Source organism: Somniosus microcephalus, unplaced genomic scaffold (assembly GCF_052327205.1).
Source record: "Somniosus microcephalus isolate GS21.2 unplaced genomic scaffold, FLI_Smic_1.0 unresolved_chr1, whole genome shotgun sequence".
In the NCBI taxonomy this organism is placed as follows: Eukaryota; Metazoa; Chordata; class Chondrichthyes; order Squaliformes; family Somniosidae; genus Somniosus; species Somniosus microcephalus.
In genome coordinates this window covers 80,184,056-80,208,141 of record NW_028225179.1, presented here as the reverse complement: position 1 = coordinate 80,208,141, position 24,086 = coordinate 80,184,056, and the positions used below count along the sequence as shown (strand labels likewise).

The window sequence follows — 24,086 nt, the reverse complement described above, 5'->3', positions numbered from 1 at the left end:
TCCTATCTCATTACACATTACTAGATCTAAAATAGCCTGCTCCCTGGTTGGTTCCACAACGTATTGTTCTAAGAAACCGCCCGAATACACTCTATGAACTCTTCCTCAAGGCTCCCTTTGCCAATTTGATTTGTCCAATCTATATGAAGATTAAAATCGCCCATGATTATTGTAGTACCTTTCTTACAAGCCTCCATTATTTCTTGATTTATACTCTGTCCTACAGTGTCGCTACTGTTAGGGGGCCTATAGACTACTCCCACCAGTGACTTCTTTCCCTTATTATTTCTTATCTCCACCCAACCTGATTCTACATCTTGATCTTCTGAGCCAATATAATTTCTCCCCACTGCACTAATCTCATCCTTTATTAATAGAGCTACCCCACCTCCTTTTCCTTTCTGCCTATCCTTCCGAAATGTCAAATACCCCTGAATATTCAGTTCCCAGCCTTGGTCACCTTGCAACCACGTCTCTGTAATGGCTATCAGATCATACCCATTTATTTCTATTGGTGCCGTCAACTCATCTATCTTGTTACGAATGCTGCATGCATTCAGATAAAGAGCTTTTAATTTTGTCTTTTTACCATTTTTCCCTACTCTGACTCTTACTTTCTGATGCACTCTTATCTTTATACACTCTGTCCCTTCCTGTCACACTCTGGTTATTACTACCCCTATCGCTACCCTGCACTGTTGCCTTCTCCTTCCTCTTTGACTTTTTAAACTGTCCCTCACCTGAACCCTCCCCCCCCCACTCTTTAGTTTAAAGTCCAATCTACAGCCCTAGTTACTTGATTCGCCAGGACATTGGTCCCAGCATGGTTCAAGTGAAGCCCGTCCCAGTATCTATCCCCCTAACTATACTGTCCCCTTCTTTTTACCACGGTGCTGTGGTCAGTTTGCTCATCCTCCCTGCAGTCCCTGCTCTCGTCTACACAGGGAGCAAGTACCTTGTACCGACAAGTGCAAGGGCTGATGCTTCTCCAATGCTACCTTCTAGATCCCCATACCTGCCTCACTCGTAGTCACACCCTCCTGTCCCTGACCACGCACCAAATCTGAAGTATTTAACCTAAGGGGTGTGACTGCCTTCTGGAACAAAGTGTCCAGGTAACTTTCTCCCTCCCTGATGTATCGCAGTGTCTAAAGCTCGGACTCCAGCTCATCAACTCTGAGCCGAAATTCCTCGAGCTGCAGACACTTGCTGTGGATGTGGTCGCTGTGTCTCACACTGGGCACATGCTACAGCTGCAACACATCACCTGCCCTACCATCTCTATTGTGGGAGACTACAGTCTCCCGCGTAAAGAAATAGGCAACACAGCGAGCTACAAGAAATAGGTCTTTACTCCAACTCTCACAATACAGTACTGAATTCGTAAAGCCCGCGAACCTGTGATGACTCACAGATTGGTCACCTGCTGGAACCTGATTGGTTTTCCTTCTCTCAGCAGCAGGCGAGTCTGAACATGCCTTACTCCTCTCAGCTTGCAACTGTCTTGTGGGGGGAGGGGAATACAGCAGTTAAAAGGGAATTATACAGGTTTATCTACATACACACAGTGTTTCCCCAATGTGGCAACGCCACATATGCCCCCCCAGAATCCTCGTTAACTGTAAAAGTCAGTCTCTGCGGAGGTTTGACCAAACGGCCGTAGCGGCTGTAGTAGCCATCTGGCGTGTGAGGAGGGCTGTCTGGGAGGTCGGCCGGTTGGTTCGTCGGCTGGTCTGGCGGCTGGTCTGCCGGTGGGCTGGCTGGACGGGCTGCCGGTGAAGGTGGGGCGGCGGCCGGGAAGTAAGGTTCTGGCGTGTCTTGGTCCTCTTGTGGGGCCGCTGCCAACGCGGGAGGTCTGCCCCGCCGTGGGGGAAGAGCCGGACGAAACGGGAAGCTGAGGTCCAGGTGCGCCGGTTTGAGGCGGTCTACTGAAATAAGGTCCGGCTTCCCGCCGACGTCGATAAGAAAACTTTGTCCCCCGTCTCCAATACTGAGAAGGGTCCGGTATATGGTGCCTGCAGCGGGCCTCTGTGCACGAAGACGAACTCCGCATGTCGTAAGTCCCGAGGCACGTAGGACGGCTGCGGGCCGTGTTGCGAAGTGGGCACTGGACGGAATTGCTGGGCCGCGTACTGGTGCAGGGAAAGCTGTCTGGCGGCCGACCACGGCTCCGTTGTCGGGGAGGAAGTCGCCTGGTACTCTGAGCGGTTGGCCGTAGACCATCTCGGCCGCGGAGGCACGGAGGTCCTCTTTGGGCGCGGTGCGCAATCCCAGGAGGACCCAGGGTAGTTTGTCGATCCAGCTGGTGTCGGCCAGGCTGGCGCGGAGGGAGGCTTTCAAGGAACGATGAAAGCGCTCGCAGAGCCCGTTGGCCTGCGGGTGGTAGGCTGTTGTCCTGTGCAACTTGGTGCCGAGGCCGGCGGTGATGGCATTCCACAAGTGGGAGGTGAACTGGGGGCCTCTGTCCGAGGATATGTCGGCCGGCACGCCGAACCGGGCCACCCATGTCGAGACGAATGCTCGCGTGACGTCGGTCGTGGTGGTGGAGGCGAGGGGAACCGCCTCGGGCCATCTGGTGGTGCGGTCGACGATTGTGAGCAGGTGTGTGAAACCGTGCGACGGCGGCAAGGGGCCTACCAGATCGACGTGGACGTGGTCGAAACGCCTCTCGGGCACCGGGAAACACTCCAATGGCGCCTTGGTGTGCTGCTGGACCTTAGCGCGCTGACACGCCACGCATGTGTTGGTCCAGTCTCTCACATCCTTGTGGAGTCCAGGCCAGATGAACTTGGCGGACATGAGTTTCTGAGACGCACGCATCCCTGGATGTGAGAGGCCGTGGATGATGTCGAAAACTCGCTTGCGCCAGGCGGATGGGACGACCGGCCTAGGCGAGGGGACTGAGACGTCGCACAGGAGGGTTGTGCCGGCTGCGTGGAAGTGGATGTCGGCCAGAGTGAGGCTGGTGGTTGACGTCCTGAGGGCCTGGATCTCCGCGTCGGCGGCCTGGTCTCTCGCCATGCTGGCGTAGTCGACGCCCAGGTGCACTGCGTGGAGCGAGGGTCTTGAGAGGCAGTCGGCCACCAAATTGTCCTTGCCGGCGACGTGGCGGATGTCCGTGGTGAACTCTGAGATGAAGTTGAGTTGGCGCTGTTGGTGCGCGGACCAGGGTTCGGTTACTTTGGCCATGGCGAAAGTGAGCGGCTTGTGGTCCACGAATGCGGTGAACGGCCGGCCTTCCAGGAGGAAACGGAAGTGCCGGATTGCCAGGAACAGGGCCAGGAGCTCTCTGTCGAACGTGCTGTAGGCCTGCTCGTTCTTGCGCAGCTGTCGGCTGAAAAATGCCAGTGGCTGCCACGCGCCTTCGACCCACTGTTGCTGGACAGCGCCGACGGCGTAATCCGAGGCGTCCGTGGTGAGGGCAGTCTTGGCGCCCAGGATGGGGTGGGCCAGTAGTGTGGCGTTGGCCAAGGCGCTTTTGGTCTGGCGGAAGGCTGTCGCCATCTCGCTGGACCAGGTGAGTTGCTCTTTGCCCGTTTTGCCCCTGGTGGCTTCGTAGAGGGGGCGCATGAGTGAGGCGGCCTTGGGCACGAAACGGTGATAGAAATTGACCATCCCCAAAAATTCCTGCAGCGCCTTGACCGAGGTGGGCTGGGCACCTTGGAAGGTAGGGGAATGGCTCCCCTTGGCGAGATTCTGTGGCTGAGAAAGTCAATTTGGGCTGCTCCGAACTGGCATTTGGCCGGGTTGACGATTAGCCTGTGTTGGCTGAGGCGCTGGAAAAGAGAGCGCAAATGCGCGATGTGCTCGGCCTTGCTGGTGCTGGCCACGAGGATATCGTCCAGATAGACGAACAGGAAGCTCAGGTCCCGTAGGACGGAATCCATGAGCCGTTGGAAGGCCTGTGCGGCATTCTTGAGCCCGAAGGGCATGCGCAGGAACTCGAACAGTCTGAAGGGGGTGATGACCGCCGTCTTCTGGACGTCTGCGTGGTGGACGGGGACCTGATGGTAGCCGCGAATCAGGTCGACCTTGGAAAAGACAGACTTTCCTGCTAGGTGTGCCGAGAAGTCTTGGATGTGCGGAATGGGGTATCTATCGGGCGTGGTGGCGTCGTTGAGCCGTCTGTAGTTGCCGCAGGGGCGCCAGCCAGCGCCCGGCTTGGGCACAATGTGGGGGGGGGACGACCAGGGGCTGTTCGAGCGGCGGATGATGCCCAGTTTCTCCATCGTGGCGAATTCTTCCTTGGCCACCGCCATCTTGGCTGGATCCAGGCGTCTGGCTCGGGCGAACACTGGTGGTCCCGTCGTGGCGATGTGGTGCTCGACACCATGCTTGGCTGCCGCGGCTGAGAAGGTCGGTTGTGTGAGCCTCGGGAAATCTGCGAGTAGGCGGGCGTAGTCTTCATCCGCCGGGGCAGAGCAGGACCCGACGAGGGCCGGGCTGTTGCTCTGCTGGCAGGCCAGTGAAGCGAAAGTTGCTGCGTCGATCAGGCGCCTGTCGCGGACGTCGACCAGGAGTCCATGGGCGCAAAGAAAATCGGCGCCCAGCAAGGGATGTGCCACCGAGGCCGTCACGAAATCCCACGTAAATCGCTGGCCATTGAAACAAACCTCGGCCCGTCGCTTTCCAAAAGTAGCGATGGCTGCGCCATTTGCCGCCACGAGGGGTGGGCCGCTGCAGCCTGCCTGGATGTCGAGCTGGGAGGCAGGAATTATGCTGCATTGGGCTCCGGTGTCGCAAAGGAATCTGCGCCCTGAAAGGAGTCGGTTATGTACAGCAGTTTACCTGCGGTGCCGATGGCCATCGTGGCGGCGGGGGTGCGGTCGAGCGGGCCTAGACGGCGGCGCGGGGCTGGCGCGTTGGGCCGGGAGGCCATCTTGGTTTGATCGAAAGAGCAGGGTGCTCTGCAGCGTTGGGCCTTGTGGCCGAAACGCGCGTGGTAGTAGCATAGTTCTGCGGTCTGGCGTGGCGGCGCGCGCTCGATGGTGTCGGGGAGCCTCGTGGCTGCACAGCCGAGTTGGGCGACGGCGAAGACTTTGTCCGTGGCGGCTGCCAGTTGTACGCAGTCCGTGATCGGGGACCCCGCGAGGGCAGTCTGTACCTGCTGAGGAAGCAGGCTGAGGAAAAGGGCCCGAAACAAGAAGCACTGCGGTTCAGAGCCCAGGAGCGCAAGCATCCGGCTTATCAACTGGGTCGGGGTAGAGTCGCCGAGGCCTGGTAGTGAAAGAAGCCTACGGGCCCTCTCCTCCCCGGACAGGCCGTAAGCCTGCAGCAAGCGGCCCTTAATGGTTGAGTACTTGCCGGTCTGTGGTGGATTCCCCAGCAGGTCGAGAACTTCGGCGGCGGTGGAGCTTGCTAGTGCTGAGACTACGTGGAGGTACCTTTCTTCATCGTCTTGAACCCTGCGAAGGGTGAATTGGGCCTCCGTGTGTGCGAACCAAGCTGGTGCTTGGTGTTCCCAGAATGTGGGGAGCTTCAAGGACGCAGCGCCGGCCGACATCGGGCTGCTGCTGGTTGCCGTCGGGTCGTTGCTGGCCTCTGTAGGGCTACGTGAGTCGGGGGCTTCAGCCGCCGACATTCGGGGTCACCAATGTGGGAGACTACAGTCTCCCGCGTAAAGAAATAGGCAACACAGTGAGCTACAAGAAATAGGTCTTTACTCCAACTCTCACAATACAGTACTGAATTCATAAAGCCCGCGAACCTGTGATGACTCACGGATTGGTCACCTGCTGGAACCTGATTGGTTTTCCTTCTCTCAGCAGCAGGCAAGTCTGAACATGCCTTATTCCTCTCAGCTTGCAACTGTCTTGCGGGGGGAGGGGAATACAGCAGTTAAAAGGGGATTATACAGGTTTATCTACATACACACAGTGTTTCCCCAATGTGGCAACGCCGCACTATTGTATTTTATTTAATTCATTATGTCAATATCAATCAATTGTCTATTTATAGTTTTTAATCTTGGTAAACTAGGTTATAATCATGTCTAATTTATCACATTTATTAAAATAAGTTTAGTTAGTTATAAATTTAGTTATATGCTATAGGCCTTTACAGTAACTTAGTCCTCAGTCCTAAGAGAAAAGAAATACTCACCACCAATCACCAACCTGCTTACCTGTGACGTCACACTTAGATTTTTTTTGTTATTGAATCGGAGCCTCGCTGCTCCTCCCCCGCTGGCTCTGCTCTCAGGCCTCCTCTCGCTGCGCTCTTTATTCTGCTCCCGCTGCCGCTCTGGTTCTGCCCAGGTCCGCTGGCTCTGCTCTCAGGCTTCCTCTCACCGCGCTCTTTATTCTGCTCCCGCTACCGCTCTGGTTCTGCCCAGGTCCGCTGGCTCTGCTCTCAGGCCTCCCCTCGCCGCGCTCTTTATTCTGCTCCTGCTGCCGCTCTGGTTCTGCCCAGATCCGCTGGCTCTGCTCTCAGGCCTCCTCTCGTCGCGCTCTTTATTCTGCTCCCGCTGCCACTCTGGTTCTGCCCAGGTCCGCTGGCTCTGCTCTCAGGCCTCCCCTCGCCGCGCTCTTTATTCTGCTCCTGCTGCCGCTCTGGTTCTGCCCAGATCCGCTGGCTCTGCTCTCAGGCCTCCTCTCGTCGCGCTCTTTATTCTGCTCCCGCTGCCGCTCTGGTTCTGCCCAGGTCCACTGGCTCTGCTCTCAGGCCTCCTCTCGCCGCGCTCTTTATTCTGCTCCCGCTGCCGCTCTGGTTCTGCCCAGGTCCGCTTGCTCTGCCCTCAGGCCTCCTCTCGCCGCGCTCTTTATTCTGCTCCCACTGCCGCTCTGGTTCTGCCCAGGTCCACTGGCTCTGCTCTCAGGCCACCTCTCGCTGCGCTCTTTATTCTGCTCCCGCTGCCACTCTGGTTCTGCCTAGATCCACTGGCTCTGCTCTCAGGCCTCCTCTCGCTGCGCTCTTTATTCTGCTCCCATTGCCGTTCTGGTTCTGCCCAGGTCCGCTGGCTCTGCTCTCAGGCCTCCTCTCGCCGCGCTCTTTATTCTGCTCCCGCTGCCGCTCTGGTTCTGCCCAGATCCGCTGGCTCTGATCTCAGGCCTCCTCTCGCCGCGCTCTTTATTCTGCTCCCGCTGCCATTCTGGTTCTGCCCAGGTCCACTGGCTCTGCTCTCAGGCCTCCTCTCGCCGCGCTCTTTATTCTGCTCCTGCTGCCGTTCTGGTTCTGCCCAGGTCCGCTGGCGCTGCTCACCTATGCCAATGTGACTTGGAAGTGAGTCTCCCCCTAGTCACTGCCCTGGGTGTCCAGTCTATACCAATAGGTCTCACTTTCTCCGAAAAATACGCCCAATCGCAGAATGATACAGCACAGGAGGTGGACATTCGGCCCATCGTGTCTGTGCTGGCTCTTTGAAAGACCGATCCAATTAGTCCCACTCCCCTGCGCTTTCCACATTGCCCTGCAAATTTTCCCCTTCAAGTATTTATCCAATTGCCCTTTTGAAAGTTACTATTGAATCTGCTTCCACCGCCCTTTCAGGCAGCGCATTCCAGATCACAACAACTCGCTGCGTAAAAAAAATCTCTTCCCATCTGCCACTCTGGCTCTTTTGCCGATTATCTTAATCTGAGTCCTCTGGTTACTGACCCTCCTGAAATTGGAAACAGTTTCTTATTTACTCTATCAAAACCCTTTGTAATTTTGAACACCTCTAATAAATCTTCCTTTAACCTTCTCTGCTCTAAGGAGAACAACCCTGGCTTCTCTAAGTCCACATAACTGAAGTCCTTCTTCCCTCGTATCCTTCTGGTAAATCTCCTCTGCACCCTCTCCCAGGCCTTGACATCCTTCCTAAAGTGTGGTGTCCAGAATTGGACACACTACTCCAGCTGAGGCCCAACCAATATTTTATAAAGGGTTCAGCAATAATTTCCTTGCTTTGTATTCTAGTCCTCTATTAATAAAGCCAAGGATCTCATATGTTTTTTTTATCAGCCTTCTCAACTTGTCCTGCCACCTTCAAAGATTTGTGTACATAGAATCATAGAGTCATAACGGCACAGAAGGAGGCCATTCGGCCCATCGAGTCCGTGCCGGCTCTCTGTGGAGCAATCCAGGCAGTCCCATTACCCCGCTCTATCCCCGTAGCCCTGCAAGTTTATTTCCCTCAAGTGCCTATCCAGTCTCCCCTTGAAAACATTGAGTGTCTCTGCTTCCACTACTTCCGTCGGCAGCGAGTTCCAGATCCTCACCATTCGTTGCGTGAACATTTTTTTCCTCACATCCCCCCTGTATCTTTTGCCCAAAACCTTAAATCTGTGTCCTCTGGTCCTTGTACCATCAACTAGTGGGAACAGCCTTTCCCCGTCTACCCTATCCAAACCCGTCATAATCTTGTACACCTCTATCAAATCACCCCTCAACCTCCTTTGCTCTAATGAAAACAAATCCAGCTTCTCCAACCTGTCCTTGTAGCTAAGATCCCCCCCATCCCCGGAACCATTCTGGTAAATCTCCTCTGCACCCTCTCAAGGGCCTTCACATCCTTCCTAAAGTGTGGTGACCAGAACTGGACACAATACTCCAGTTGTGGCCTAACCAGCGCTTTATAAAGGTTCAGCATAACTTCTCTACTTTTGTACTCAATACCTCTATTTATGAAGCCCAAAATCCCATATGCTTTGCTAACCACTCTCTCGATATGTCCCGCCACCTTCAGGGACCTATGCACATTAACTCCCAGGTCCCTCTGTCCCTGCACACTCTTTAAAACTGCCATTAAGTGTATATTGCCTTTCTCTATTTCTTCTACCAAAATGCATCATTTCACATTTCGCTGTATTAAATTCCATCTGCCACTTGTCTGCCCATTCTGCTAGCCTTTCTATGTCCTGTTGCAGTCGATTGGTATCCTCCTCACTGTTTGCCACACCCCCAAGTTTGGTGTCATCGGCAAATTTAGAAATTCTACTCTATATTCCAATATCCAACCATTTATATATATCAAAAAAAGCAGTGGCCCCAGCACTGACCCTTCGGGAACACCACTGTCTACCATCCTCCAGTCTGAATAACAGCCATTTACCACAACTCGCTGTTTTCTGTCCTTAAGCCAATTCCTTATCCAAGCTGCCACTGACCCACCTATTCCATGAGCCTCAATTTTGTTAACCAGCCTTCTATGTGGTACTTTGTCAAACGCCTTCCAAAAATCCATGTAGACAACATCCATTGCATTCCCTTCATCAATCCTCCCTGTTACTTCATCAAAAAATTCAATTAGATTAGTCAAACACGATCTGCCTTTTACAAATCCGTGTTGACTCTTCTTAATTAGCTTAAACCTCTCCAAGTGCCCGTTAACTTTTTCCTTGATTATTGTTTCTAAAACTTTACCCACCACTGATGTTAAACTGACTGGCCTGTAGTTACTAGGATTGTCCTTACACCCTTTCTTGAACAATGGTGTCACATTTGCCACTTTCCAATCCTCAGGCACCTCTTCCGCATCTAGGGAAGATTGGAAAATTATGGCAAGCCTTTCCACTATCTCCTTCCCCAATTCCCTTAGCAACCTGGGATTCAAGCCATCTGGATCAGGCGACTTGTCCACTCTAAGAATACCCAGCCTTTCTAGTACATCCCGTCTATTATTTTCACCCCTTCCATTGCTTCTACCTTTTCCACTTCTACTGATATTTTGTCAGCATCCACCTCCTTCGTAAACACCGATACAAAGTACTCATTGGGCCAGAAATTCCAGAACGGGGCTTGCCAGCTCCAGGGACGCCTGGAATTGGTGTTTCCAGAAGAAGAATCCCGGGCAGCGTATGACGTCATGCCGCCCAGGAGTGCAGCCAGCGTGAAGCCAGGAGCGTGCAGTGCAAGTGAGACACGCCCCTTGAGGTCTCAGTTTCACTGGACACGCCCCCAATGTTTCTGTCAAGCTGCTAACCATTTTTACATGCAAAGCAGCAGTTTAAATAGGTTTTTGGAATTTTTTTGGAGATTTTGATAACTTTTATAAACTTTTTAAAATGTTTACATTATTTTGAGTAATCTGAAGTAGTTTTAAACAGAATTAAAGCAATTTAAAGACTTTTAAAAGCCCTAAAAGAATTTTTTAAATTCCATTTATTTATTTAGCAATGTCGTCGTCATACGTGTCTTCACACTGTTCCCTTTGGGGAACTGTATGAAGTGGTGGAAGGATTTATGGCCATGATTAACGCTCATTCCGTGACCGTAACCATCTTTGAACCAGGCATTAGGGCGGTTAGTCCTATGGCGGGAGGGTTTTACGGGCTCCCACAAGCTATACAAGGAGGGGGGGCCACCCACACCCACGGACGCAAATATCCCACTGGATGTCAACCCAGAATTTAGAGCCGGAGCCCCGACTCCACTTGCCGGGACTGTCTGGAGCGGGGTTCGAAACCCTACCCTGATCTGGCCCAGCGGCGGGGATCCTACCGCTATGACAAAGGCCCAATCCGATTAGCAACGTGAAATGGCAGCATAGGGCTCCAGTCACGGGGAGGGAAAAGGCGCAGGAAACGTATGGGTGTCACCTTTTGTGCGGAGTGGGCCTTTTGCGTAGCAGTAAGCATCCCTGCCGCTGGGCCAGAAGGAGTAGGGTTTTGAACCCCACTCCAGACAGTCCCGGCAAGTGGAGTCGGAGCTCCAACTTTAAATTCTGGGTGGACATCCAGCGGGATACTTGCGTCCGTGGGTGTTGGTGGCCCCCCCCCCTCAGATGGGTTGTGGGAGCCCGTAAAACCCTCCCGCCATAGGACTAACCACCCTAATGGCTGGTTCAAAGATGGTTACGGTCACGGAATGAGCGTTAATCACGGCCATAAATCCTTCCACCACTTCATACAGTTCCCCAAAGGGAACAGTGTGAGGATACGTACGATGATGACCTCTTGCGCAATGCACCTCCTTGGACCCTCAGTCGCAGATGCGAGGGGGCAAGTCGTGCAATTGTTAAATTTTTCATTTTATTGACATGTAAAATGTTGGCCCAGTGATTCCCTTCCAAATGCGCGAGTATGGTCGGGGTACTTACGCATCTGGCTGGATGAAATGCCGGTTTTCAGCATGCACAGTGCATGTGGGGAAAACCGGCATTTCCTGTCCTCTGAACGAAGGGGTTCAGAGGCAGAACGCGTGCGACTGCACAGGCAGCGCGTGCGCAGTATAATTCGCCGCTTTCATTAATGCTTTCAGTGAGGTCAAGTCATTACAACTTACACATGAAAAAAGCATGGGTACAGTTGCTCCAGAGGCTGCGGAGGAAGATATTTATTATCGTGGAGCTTCTGAAAGTATGTATGTCTGTATATATTCCTTTGCGTGTTATGTATATATTCCTTTACTTATGTGTATGAATGTATTATTTAATTATGACTTTCAGAGAAAGTAACTTATTGGAAAATCATAATTAAAAACATACATTCATACACATTAGTAAAGGAATATAAAACATACATACATATACGTAAAGGAATATATGTGGACATACATACATAACTCATTCTCACATTCCATTCACACAGCCACAATTGCTCCTTCTACCTACCGTTCTGAAAACCCTTTTAAAAAAAAAAAAAAAAAAAAAATTTTAACTTTAAAACTTACTTAAAATTTCTTAAAATAACTTCCCTCCCTTTCCCAAACAAAAATATTGCATTTCAGAAGCTCCACGATAAAAATGTTTCTTCCTCCGCAGCCAATGAACCACTTTACACTTGCTTTTTTCAAGTGTAAATTCTGAGGACTTACCCTCACGGATTTCATGAATGAAATCTACGAAGTTCACTGCGCAAGCGCTGCCTGTGCAGTCGCACGCGCTCGAGGTCTGGAAATGCCGGCGTTCCCCGCATGCGCTGTTTATGCTGAACGCCGGCATTTCCAACGGCCAGATGCGTGAGTACCCCGAGCGCACTCACGCCTTTGGCCGCGAATTTCTGGCCCATTGAGTATTCTAGCCTTGCCCTGCGCCTCTAACCTTCTTTGTCCCTAATAGGCCCCACCCCGCCTCTTAAAACCCGCTTACTGTTTACATGCCGGTAGAAGATTTTTGGGTTCCCTTTTATGTTAACTGCCATTCTACTGTCATATTCTCTCTTTGCCAATCTTATTTTCATCTTCACTTCCCCTCTCAACTTACTGTATTTGGTCTGGTTCTCCTTTGAAGAATTCACCTGACATTCATCATACACCCTCTTTTTTTGTTTCATCATCTTCTCTAGCCCCCTCGTCATCCAAGGAGCCCTTGCTTTGGTGCCTTTACCCTTCCCTCTTGTTGGAATGTACCTAGCCTGTACTTGGAACATCTCCTCCTTAAAGATCACCCATTGTTCCGTTACAGTTTTTCCTGTCAGTCTTTGGTTCCATTTTACCCTGGCTAGATCCTTTCGCATCCCATTGAAGTTAGCCCTATTCCTGTTTAGAAGCTCCAGTCTAGATTGTTCCTTGCTCCTCCCCATTGCAAATCTAAATCTTATGATACGATGATCACTCGTACCCAAGTGTTCTCCCACAGACACAGGAGTTAGATATATTTCTTAAGGCTAAAGGGATCAAGGGATTTGGGGAGAAAGCAGGGACAGGGTACTGAATTTGGATGATCAGCCATGATCTCATTAAATGGCGGAACAGGCTCGAGGGGCCGAATGGCCTACTCCTGCTCCTATCTTCTATGTTTCTATGACACTTGGTCGACCAGGCCCACCTCATTCCCCAGCACCAGATCCAGCAATGCCTCCTTCCTAGTTGGGCCAAGAACATACTGGTCAAGAAAATTCTCCTGAACACATTTCAGAAATTCCTCCCCCTCCTTTCCCTTTACTCTAGCATTATCCCAATCGATATTTTGGTAATTAAAGTCCCCCAATATCACTACTCTATAGCTCTTGCATATCTCTGCGATTTCCCTGCAGATTTGCTCCTCTACCTCCCTCTCACTATTTGGAGGCCTATAGAATACCCCCAATAACGTGATCATACCCTTTTTGCTCCTCAACTCTAACTAAATGGATTCTGTCCTTGTCCCCTCAAGAACATCCTCCCTTTCCAACATTACAATGTCTTCCTTAATCAGCCCTTTTTTCCTTCCCTATCTTTCCTGAACACCTTGTTCCCTTGAATATTAAGTGCCCAGTCCTCACCGTTTTTAAGCCATAAGAACATAAGAAATAGGAGCAGGAGTAGGCCAATCGGCCCCTCGAGCCTGCTCCGCCATTCAATAAGATCATGGCTGATCTGATCCTAACCGCCAATCTACTATCACAGAACCATCTCCTGAATCTAACAGAATTAGACACACGAAATAGGAGCAGGATCAGGCTACACGGCCCCTGGGCCCGCTCCGCTACCCACAGGGCCATGACCGATCCGAACCTAGACTCATGTCCAAATTCCTGCCCGCTCCCCCTAACCCTTAATTCCCTTTACTTCTAGGAAACTGTCTATTTCTGTTTTAAATTTATGTAATGATGTAGCTTCAACAGCTTTTTGGGGCAGCATATTCCATGGACCTACCACCCTCTGAGTGAAGTAGTTCCTCCTCATCTCAGTTTTGAAAGAGCAGCCCCTTATTCTAAGACTATGCCCCCTAGTTCTAGTTTCACCCATCATCGGGAACATCCTCCCCGCATCCACCTGATCCAACCCCTTCACAATCTTACATGTTTCAATAAGATCGCCTCTCATTCTTCTGAACTCCAATGAGTAGAGTCCCAATCTACTCAACCTCTCCTCATATGTCCATCCCCTCATCCCCGGGATTAACCGAGTGAACCTTCTTTGTACTGACTCGAGAGCAAGTATGTCTTTTCTTAAGTATGGACACCAAAACTGTATGCAGTATTCCAGGTGCGGTCTCACCAATACCTTGTACAACTGAAGCAATACCTCCCTATTTTTATATTCTATCCCCCTAGCAATGAAAGCCAACATTCCATTGGCCTTCTTAATCACTTGCTGCACCTGCATACTAACCTTTTGAGTTTCGTGCACCAGGACCCCCAGATCCCTTTGTACTTCAGTACTTTCCAGTTTCTTGCCGTTAAGATAATAACTTACTCTACGATTTTTCCTGCCAAAGTGCATAACCTCACACTTTCCAGTATTGTATTCCAGCACGGTGGCATAGTGGTTAGCACTGTTGCCTCACAGCGCCAGGGACCCGGGTTCGAATCTGGCCTCGGGTGACTGTCTGTGTGGAGTTTGCACATTCTCCCCGTGTTTGCATGGGTTTGCTCCGGTTTCCTCCCACAGTCCAAAGATGTGCGGTTTAGGTTGATTGGCTATGATAAATTGACCCTTAGTGTTAGGGGGATTAAATACGTGGGGTTACGGGGATAGGGTGGGATATGTGTTGGTGTAGGGGTTACGGGGATCGGGTGGGATATGTGTCGGTGCAGGCTCGATGGGCCGAAATGGCCTCTATCTGCACTGTGGGGTTTCTGTGATATCTGCCAAATCTCTGCCTGTCTATGTCCCCTTGCAGGTTTTTTATGTCCTCCTCACTCACTACTTTCCCTCCCATCTTAGTATCATCTGCAAACTTTGATATGTTACACTCGGTCCCCTCCTCCAAATCGTTAATATAGATTGTAAAGAGTTGGGGACCCAGCACTGACCCCTGCGGAACACCACTAGTTACTGATTGCCAGTCTGAGAATGAACCATTTATCCCAACTCTCTGCCTTCTGTTAGATAGCCAATCCTCTATCCATGCCAGAATATTACCCCCAATCCCGTGATTTTTTATCTTAAGCAATAATCTTTTGTGTGGCACCTTGTCAAATGCCTTTTGGAAGTCTAAATACACTACGTCCACTGGTTCCCCTTTATCCACCCTATATGTTACTTCCTCAAAGAACTCCAGCAAATTTGTCAAACATGACTTCCCCTTCATAAAACCATGCTGACTTTGTCCTATTAAATTATGATTATCCAAATGTCCTGTTACTGTCTCCTTAATAATGGACTCCAAAATTTTACCTACCACAGATGTTAGGCTAACCGGTCTATAGTTTCCAGCCTTCTGTCTACTGCCCTTTTTAAATAAGGGTGTTACATTAGCAGTTTTCCAGTCTGCCGGGACCTTTGCTGAGTCCAGGGAGTTTTGGAAAATTATTACCAATGCATCCACAATCCCTACCGCCACTTCCCTCAAGACCCTAGGATGTAAGCCATCAGGTCCAGGTGATTTATCTGCCTTGAGTCCCATTATTTTACCGAGTACCACTTCCTTAGTGCTTTTGATCGTTTTTAGCTCCTCCCCCCTATAGCCCCCTGTTTGTCCAGTGTTGGGATATTCTTAATGTCTTCTACTGTAAAGACTGATACAAAATATTCATTCAGTGTTTTTCCCCTTATTATTCCTTATCTCTACCCAAACTGTTTCATTATCCTGATCTTTTGACCCAATATCATTTCTCTGTATTACAGTGATTCCTTCCTTTATTAACATAGCCACCCCACCTCCCCTTCCTTTCTGCCTGTCCTTCCTGATCGTTAAATAACCTGGTATGTTTAATTCCCAGGCATTGTCACCCTGCAGCCATGTTTCTGTAATGGCCACTAGATCATACCCATATGTAGTTATTTGTGCCATTAACTCGTCTATTTTGTTACGAATGCTACGTGCATTCAGATAGAGAACTTTCAAATATGTTTTGTGACACTTAGTTCCTGCATTTGCCCTTTTTATTACTTTACCTTTTACTCCATACCTTCTGCCCCTTCCTGACACGCTCTGGTTTTTAATTTCCCCACTGCTACCTAAGTCTATGACCTTCTCTGTTGTCATTTTTATTATTTGCTCTCTAGGAACCTCCCCCCCACTAGTTAGTTTAAAGCCCTCTCTACAGCCCTAGTTACATGATCCACCAGGACTCTAGTCCCAGCACTGGCCAAGTGAATCCCGTCCCAACGGAACAGCTCCCTCCTGCCCCAGTACTGGTGCCAGTGTCCCAGGAAGCAAAACCCATTTCTCCCACACCAGTCTTTGAGCCACGCATTTAACTCTAATTTTATTTGTCCTAGCCAAGTTCGCTCGTGGCTCAGGTAATAATCTAGAGATTATTACCCTTGAGGTTCTGTTTTTTAATTTGACCCCTAGCTGCTCATACTCCTTTAACAGAACCGGCTTCCTAGTCCTATCTACGTCGTTTGTACCAACATGGACCACGACAAGTGGATCCACCCCCTCCCACTGCAAGTTTCTTTCCAGCCCAGAGGAGATGTCCTTTGGGACTCTCGCTCTCGGCTGCAGAGAACTCTATCTATCCCCCTAATAATACTATCCCCTACCACTACAACATTTCTATTTACTCCCCCCTCTTGAATGGCCCCCTGTTCCACGGTGCTGTGGCCAGGTTGCTCATCCTCCCTGCAGTCCCTGCTCCTGTCCCCACAGGGAGTAAGAACCTCGAACCTGTTGGACAAGAGCAAGGGCTGCGGCTCCTCCAGCTCTACCTCCTGGATCCCCGTACCTGCCTCACTCGTAGTCACACCGTCCTGTCCCTGACCATGGGCTACATCTGAATTAATTAACTTCATAGGTGTGACCACCTCCTGATACACAGAGTCCAGGTACTTCTCCCCCTCCCTGATGTGTCGTAGTGTCTGAAGCTCAGACTCCAGCTCATCAACACGGAGCTGGAGTTCCTGTAGCAGCAGACACTTGTCACAGACGTAATCACCGTGAGCCTCAATGGGGTCCACCGGCTCCCACATCTCGCAACAGTAACACATCACCTGCTCCATTCTATGTAATTAATTAATTTTTTTATTGTTAGTTATGGACACCCTCTGCCCGATTTTAGATGCTAGTATCCCCTTTAATTAATTGGATTTAAATTAAATCAATCCCTCTAATTACACCAGTTAAATGGTTTACCAACAGTCACTCTGCACCAGAAAGGCCTTATTAACTACAACCCACAGAGTTAAAGTTTGAAAAGAGCACCTAACACCCCACTTACCCTAACTCACACTTACCCAAACTCACAGCACTCTCTGATGACTCGCACTCAGTGCTTGCTCGCACTAGGACTGGTCTTTTTATACTGTTTGTTTGTTTACAGCCAAATGAGTCACCCCTGCTGATTGGTTAGAAAACTGGTTTCCACTGCCTGCTGTGCCAATTTACTCCTACTGCAGTGTAACCTTGTTTTACTCTTAAACCAACAGAACCCCAAATATTTAACTTTTCCCCTTTACTTAAACTGCTTAAGTAATCTTATCAAGAATGATTTAAAGAGAAATAACAATTAAAGAACTCTCACACTTACCCAAACTCACAGCACTCTTTGATGACTCGCACATGTTTCCGTTATTGCCACATGGCTAATTGTGCTTGTAGCTCACCAAACTTATTCACCACACTTTGTGCGTTTATGTACATGTATTCTAAACCCATTTTTGAATTTTTCGTAGTCTTTCTTAGTCTGCTTCTATCTAATATGGTACTACTTCCGTCTCTAGTACGACTTTCTTCTCTAGTACTATCCAACACACTCACTCTTTTATGCACCTTATTCCTCTTTTCTACTCCTAAAAGCTGGTGCCCAAGCTAGTTTAAACCCTCCCCAACATCACTAACAAACCTCCCCACAAGAATATTGGTCCTGCTCTGTTGAGGTGTATCCCGTCTGGCTTGTACTGGTCCCACCTTCCCCAGAAATGGTCCCAATGCCTCAGGAATCGAAAGCCCTCCTTCCTGCGCCATCTGCTCTATCCTCCTATTGCTGTACTCACTAGCACGTGACACCGGGAGTAATCCGGAGATTACTACATTTGAGGTTCTGCTTTTCCTAGCTCCCTATAGTCTGTCTGCAGGACCTCATCCCTCTTTCTGCCTATGTCGTTGGTACCGATATGGGCAATGACCTCTGGCTGTTCACCCTCCCCCCTCAGAGTGACCTGCAGCCGCTCAGTGACATACCTGACCCTGGCACCAGGGAGGCAACATACCATCCTGGAGTCACGTCGACGGCCGCAGAAACGCCTGTCTGCTCCCCTAACTATTGAATCCCCTACCACTATTGCTCTTCCACTCTTCTTCCTCCCCGCCCTGTGCAGCTGAGCCACCCATGGTGCCGTGGCCTTGGCTCTGGCTGCTCTCTAGAGGAGCCATCACCCCCACCAGTTTCCAGAACTGTGAACCGGTTCGCGAGCGAGATGCACTCTGGGGATCCCTGCCCTACCTGCCTGGTCCTCTTTCTCTGTCTGGCGGTCACCCATTCCCTCTCTGCCTGCACATTCTGAGGCTGTGGGGTGAACACTTCTAGAAACGTGCTTTCCAAGTATTTCTCAGCCTCGCGGATGCATTTTAGTGGCTCCAGCAGCTGCTCAAGCTCCGAAACCCAGAGCTCAAGCTGCTGCAGTTGGCGACACTTCCTGCACACGTGGTCATCCAGGATTTCCCACACGGCGCAGGATGTGCAAATCATTGGACTGAGCTGCCCTGCCATGCCTCTATTTACCAGACTATGCAGGTAATTTAGCAGAAATAAACTTAAAACTTAACAAGAAACACCCAATCGATACCCACCAATCAGTACTACCCTCTATTAGATAGACTATGAACTACGTAGCAGAAATATACTCGAAACAGAACAAAAAAAACTTGCCGCAAATACTCACCTCTCAGCTCCCTTGTGCCAGCGACACCTTTGAATTTTGATGTCACTCCTTCGTTGTGTCGCTTGTGTCCGCTCACTCAGACTCCCAGGCCTCTGTTCCGCACTGCCTTTAACCCCGGTCTCCGACTCCGTTCCTGCCGCAGGTCCACTCACTCAGACATACACTCCCAGGCCTCAGATTTATAGTTACTTTTTAATAATTTATTCAGAAGGTCGTGGGTTTGAGTTCCATAATCCAGGCTGACAGTCCACGCATCCCAGAACTAAGGGAGCACTGCACTGTCGGAGGGGCAATACTGAGGGAGCGCTGCACTGTCAGAGGAGCAGTACTGAGGGGGCGCTGCACTGTCGGAGGGGCAGTACTGAGGGGGTGCTGCACTGTGGGAGGGGCAGTACTGAGGGAGCGCTGCACTGTCGGAGGGGCAGTACTGAGGGAGTGCTGCACTGTTGGAGGGGCACTACTGAGGGAGCGCTGCACAGTCACGAGCAGTACTGAGGGAGCGCCACACTGTCGGAGGGGCAGTACTGAGGGAGCGCCGCCCTGTCGGAGGGGCAGTACTGAGGGAGCGCTGCACTGTCGGAGGGGCAGTACTGAGGGAGCGCCGCACTGTCGGAGGGGCAGTACTGAGGGAGCGCCGCACTGTCGGAGGGGCAGTACTGAGGGAGCGCCGCATTGTCGGAGGGGCAGTACTGAGGGAGCGCTGCACTGTCGGAGGGGCAGGACTGATGGAGCGCTGCACTGTCGGAGGGGCAGTACTGAGGGAGCGCTGCACTGTTGGAGGGGCAGTACTGAGGGGGCGCTGCACTGTCAGGGGCAGTACTGAGGGAGCGCTGCACTGTCGGAGGGGCAGTACTGAGGGCGCGCTGCACTGTCGGATGGCCAGTACTGAGGGATTGCTGCACTGTCGGAGGGGCAGTACTGAGGGAGTGCTGCACTGTCGGAGGGGCAGTACTAATGGAGCGCTGCACTGTCGGAGGAACAGTACTGAGGGAGCGTCGCACTGTCGGAGGGGCAGGACTGATGGAGCGCTGCACTGTCGGTGGGATCTTTATCCCCGGTCTCCAACTCCGTTCCTGCCGCAGGTCCGTACGCTCAGTCATACACTCCCAGGTCTCATATTTACAGTTACTTTTTAATAATTTATTCAGAAGGTCGTGGGTTTGAGTCCCATAATCCAGGCTGACAGTCCACGCATCCCAGAACTGATGGAGCGCTATACTGTCAGAGGGGCAGTACTGAGGGAGCATTTCACTGTCGGAGGGGCAGTACTGAGGGAGCACTGCACTGTCGGAGGGGCAGTACTGAGGGGGCGCTGCACTGTCAGAGGGGCAGGACAGATGGAGCGCTGCACTGTCAGAGGGTCAGTACTGAGGGAGCGCTGCACTGTCGGAGGGGCAGTACTGAGGGAGTGCTGCACTGTCGGAGGGGCAGTACTGAAGGAGCGCTGCACTGTCGGAGGGGCAGTACTGAGGGAGTGCTGCACTTTCGGAGGGGCAGTACTGTGGGAGCGTTGCACTGTCGGAGGGGCAGGACTGATGGAGCGCTGCAGTGTCGGAGGGTCAGTACTGAGGGAGCGCTGCACTTTCGGAGGGGCAGTACTGAAGGAGCGCTGTACTGTTAGAGGGGCAGTACTGAGGGAAAGCTGCACTGTCGGAGAAGCAGTACTGGGGGAGCACTGCATTGTCGGAGGGGCAGTACTGAGGGAGTGCCGCACTGTTGGAAGGGCAGTACTGAGGGAGTGCCGCACAGTCGGAGGGGCAGTACTGAGGGAGTGCCGCACTGTCGGAGGGGCAGTACTGAGGGAGCGCTGCACTGTCGGAGGGGCAATACTGAGGGAAAGCAGTACTGAGGGAGCGCCACACTGTCAGAGGGGCAGTACTGGGGGAGCACTGCGCTGTCGGAGAGGCAGTACTGAGGGAGCACTGCACTGTTGGAGGGGCAGTACTAATGGAGCGCTGCACTGTCGGAGGAACAGTACTGAGGGAGCGCCGCACTGTCAGAGGGGCAGTACTGAGGGATCGCCACACTGTAGGAGGGGCAGTACTGAGGGAGTGCTGCACTGTCGGAGGGGCAGTACTGAGTGAGTGCTGCACTGTCGGTGGGATCTTTATCCCCAGGTCCGCTCACTTAGACATACACTCCCAGGTCTCAGATTTACAGTTACTTTTTATTAATTTATTCAGAAGGTTGTGGGTTTGAGTCCCATAACCCAGGCTGACAGTCCACGCATCCCAGAACTGATGGAGCGCTGTACTGTTAGTGGGGCAGTACTGAGGGAGCGCTGCACTGTCGGAGGGGCAGTACTGAGGGAGTGCCGCACTGTCAGGGGAGCTATACTGAGGGAATGCTGCACTGTCGGAGGCGCCGTATTAGTGGACTTTCGGAGCTTGATATATTATCCGTCAACCAACCCCACCGGTCCTTCGTCTGACTGCCCGCGCCTGGGATCTTGCTGTGTGCAGAAATGGCCGCTTACGCGGGAAACGCGTGGGGCTGTTGTCAGGTGGTGCTAGGGGGGTGGGTGGGGGGCGGTGGCAAGACGGGGGTGATCAGGGTTTGGGTGTTCTGTGACCTTAGAGTTCCGTTTTGTTGCCCGCAGTTCGAAGAGATGAACTCTGACCTGGAAGAGAACAAGGAGTTGGCAGTGAATCGCCTCTCTGAGTTGGAGAAGCTGCGCCAGGACCTACAGCTGGTTACCGGGGACAACGAGAAGCTGAAGGTGAGTTCAGGCCCACTTTCCCTCCACCACCCCCGCCCCCACCTCCCCACCCGAGACACTCTCGCTGTGTCCTGCTCGTCTTCCCACTCCGACTGCCATTCAATGGCGGAATAGGCTCGAGGCGCTGAGTGGCCTCCAGATCCTATGTTTCTGCTGATTGGAGGGTTTCATTGCCGTTCACCTGAGGACCACCCGCCTTGCTCTTCGTCCTACAAGCTGTCGCTCTTGCCCCACCCCAAGGCAGGAGGTGGGACAATGGGTTGCTCTCTCTGTCTCTCGCTCTGTCTCACTCTCTCCCTCTCCGTCTCTCTCCCTCTCCGTCTCTCTCCCTCTCCGTCTCTCTCCCCCTCCGTCTCACTCTCCCTCCGTCTCTCTCCCTTTCCGTCTCTCTCCCTCTCCGTCTCACTCTCTCCTCCTCTCTCTCCCCCTCTCTCTCCCTCTGTCTCTCTGTCTCCCTCTCTGTCTTGCTCTCTCCCTCTCTGTCTCGCTCTCTCCCTCTCTGTCTCTCTCTCTCCCTCTCTGTCTCTCTCTCTCCCTCTCTGTCTCGCGCTCCTCCTCTCTGTGTCTCAGCCATGATCTTATTGAATGGCGGAGCAGGCTTGAGGGGCCATATGGCCTACTCCTGCTCTTACTTTTGTTATTATGTCTCTCTCTCTCTCTCTCTCTCTCCCCACTCTCTCTCTCCCCCGCACTCTCTCTCCCTACGCTCCCTCTCTCCCCACGCTCCCTCTCTCCCCACGCTCCCTCTCTCCCCACGCTCCCACTCTCCCCACGCTCCCACTCTTCCCACGCTCCCTCTCTCCTCACGCTCCCTCTCTCCTCACGCACCACTCTCCTCACGCTCCCACTCTCCTCACGCTCCCACTCTCCCCACGCTCCCACTCTCCCCACGCTCCCACCCTCTCCAGGTTCCCTCTCTCTCCCCACGCTCCCACTCTCCCCCCGCTCCCACTCTCCCCCCGCTCCCACTCTCCCCCCGCTCCCACTCTCCCCCTGCTCCCACTCTCCCCTCCGGTCCCACTCTCCCCGCGCTCCCACTCTTCCCGCGCTCCCACTCTCCCCTCCGGTCCCACTCTCCCCGCGCTCCCACTCTCCCGCTGCTCCCACTCTCCCCTCCGGTCTCACTCTCCCCCCGTTCCCACTCTCCCCGCGCTCCCACTCTCCCATCCGGTCCCACTCTCCCCACGCTCCCACTCTCCCCGCGCTCCCACTCTCCCCGCGCTCCCACTCTCCCCGCGCTCCCACTCTCCCCTCCGGTCCCACTCTCCCCCTGCTCCCACTCTCCCCTCCGGTCCCACTCTCCCCGCGCTCCCACTCTCCCCGCGCTCCCACTCTCCCCTCCGGTCCCACTCTCCCACTGCTCCCACTCTCCCCCTGCTCCCACTCTCCCCTCCGGTCCCACTCTCCCCACGCTCCCACTCTCCCCCTGCTCCCACTCTCCCCTCCGGTCCCACTCTCCCCGCGCTCCCACTCTCCCCGCGCTCCCACTCTCCCCTCCGGTCCCACTCTCCCCGCGCTCCCACTCTCCCCGCGCTCCCACTCTCCCCTCCGGTCCCACTCTCCCCCTGCTTCTACTCTCCCCTCTGGTCCCACTCTCCCCGTGCTCCCACTCTCCCCGCGCTCCCACTCTCCCCTCCGGTCCCACTCTCCCCGCGCTCCCACTCTCCCCTCCGGTCCCACTCTCCCCGCGCTCCCACTCTCCCCTCCGGTCCCACTTGCCCCCCGCTCTCTCTCTCTCCCTGCTCTCTCTCTCTCCTCCGCTCTCTCTCTCTGCCCCTCTCTCTCTCTCCTCCGCTCTCTCTCTCTCCCCCGCTCTCTCTCTCTCCCCCGCTCTCTCCTCCGCTCTCTCTTTCTCCTCCGCTCTCTCTCCTCCGCTCTCTCTTTCTCCTCCGCTCTCTCTCTCTCCTCCGCTCTCTCTCTCTCTCCTCCGCTCTCTCTCTCCCTCGCTCTCTCCCTCTGCCCCGCTCTCTCTCTGCCCCGCTCTCTCTCTGCCCCGCTCTCTCTCTGCCCCGCTCTCTCTCCTCCGCTCTCTCTCTCTCTACCCCGCTCTCTCTCTCTCCCTCGCTCTCTCTGCCCCGCCCTCTCTCTCCCCCGCTCTCTCTCTCCCCGGCTCTCTCTCTCCTCCGCTCTCTCTCTCTTCTCCGCTCTCTCTCTCTCCCTCGCTCTCTCCAATTCAATTCAATTCAATTCAAATCGCTTTATTGGCATGACAAGGTACATCTTATGTTGCCAAAGCATCGAAAAACATTTATGGTTGAACACATAAACGCAGATCTATCCATACAGTGTATAAACAGATATATCCCTGAGTGTATAAATATACATTCGTATAATTTGTATATACTCTTTTCTTAGATTTAATGGTTGTCCCTCTGTTTATGGCAAGCTGTAACATAGTGTGCCGCTAAGGTTACACAATTTCTCTGTTCCCCTAGTAGGATTGGGAGTTTTTGGTCGTCATTCAAATTTCTGAATTCAGGGCATATTTTTGTGAATTTTGGGTAGAAATTCTCCCTGATTCCCTGATATTTTCCACAAGCTGTGAGGAAGTGCATCTCTGTCTCCACCACTCCCTGACTGCAGTGAGAGCATATCCTGTCCTCTCTTGGCAGCCGGGTCTGTCTGTGTCTGCCTTTTTCGATGGCCAGGCTATGTTCACTAAGTCTGTACATTGTCAAGGTTTTTCTCAGTTTGCTATCCTTTACCATGGTCAGGTATTCAGCCATGTTGTATTGTCTGTTTAGGGCCAAGT

General features: G+C 52.5%; 1 protein-coding gene across 1 annotated transcript in view; it reads left to right on the top strand.

Moving 5' to 3' along the window:
- Window positions 1-24,086, top strand: part of LOC147095522 (E3 ubiquitin-protein ligase BRE1A-like) — a 228,344-nt gene that overhangs the window by 11,116 nt on the left and 193,142 nt on the right. The window contains exon 3 of the mRNA XM_085973658.1: window positions 21,215-21,334. Within this exon, the coding sequence (XP_085829784.1) occupies window positions 21,215-21,334 (120 nt within the window). The remainder of the gene's footprint in view (window positions 1-21,214; window positions 21,335-24,086) is intronic.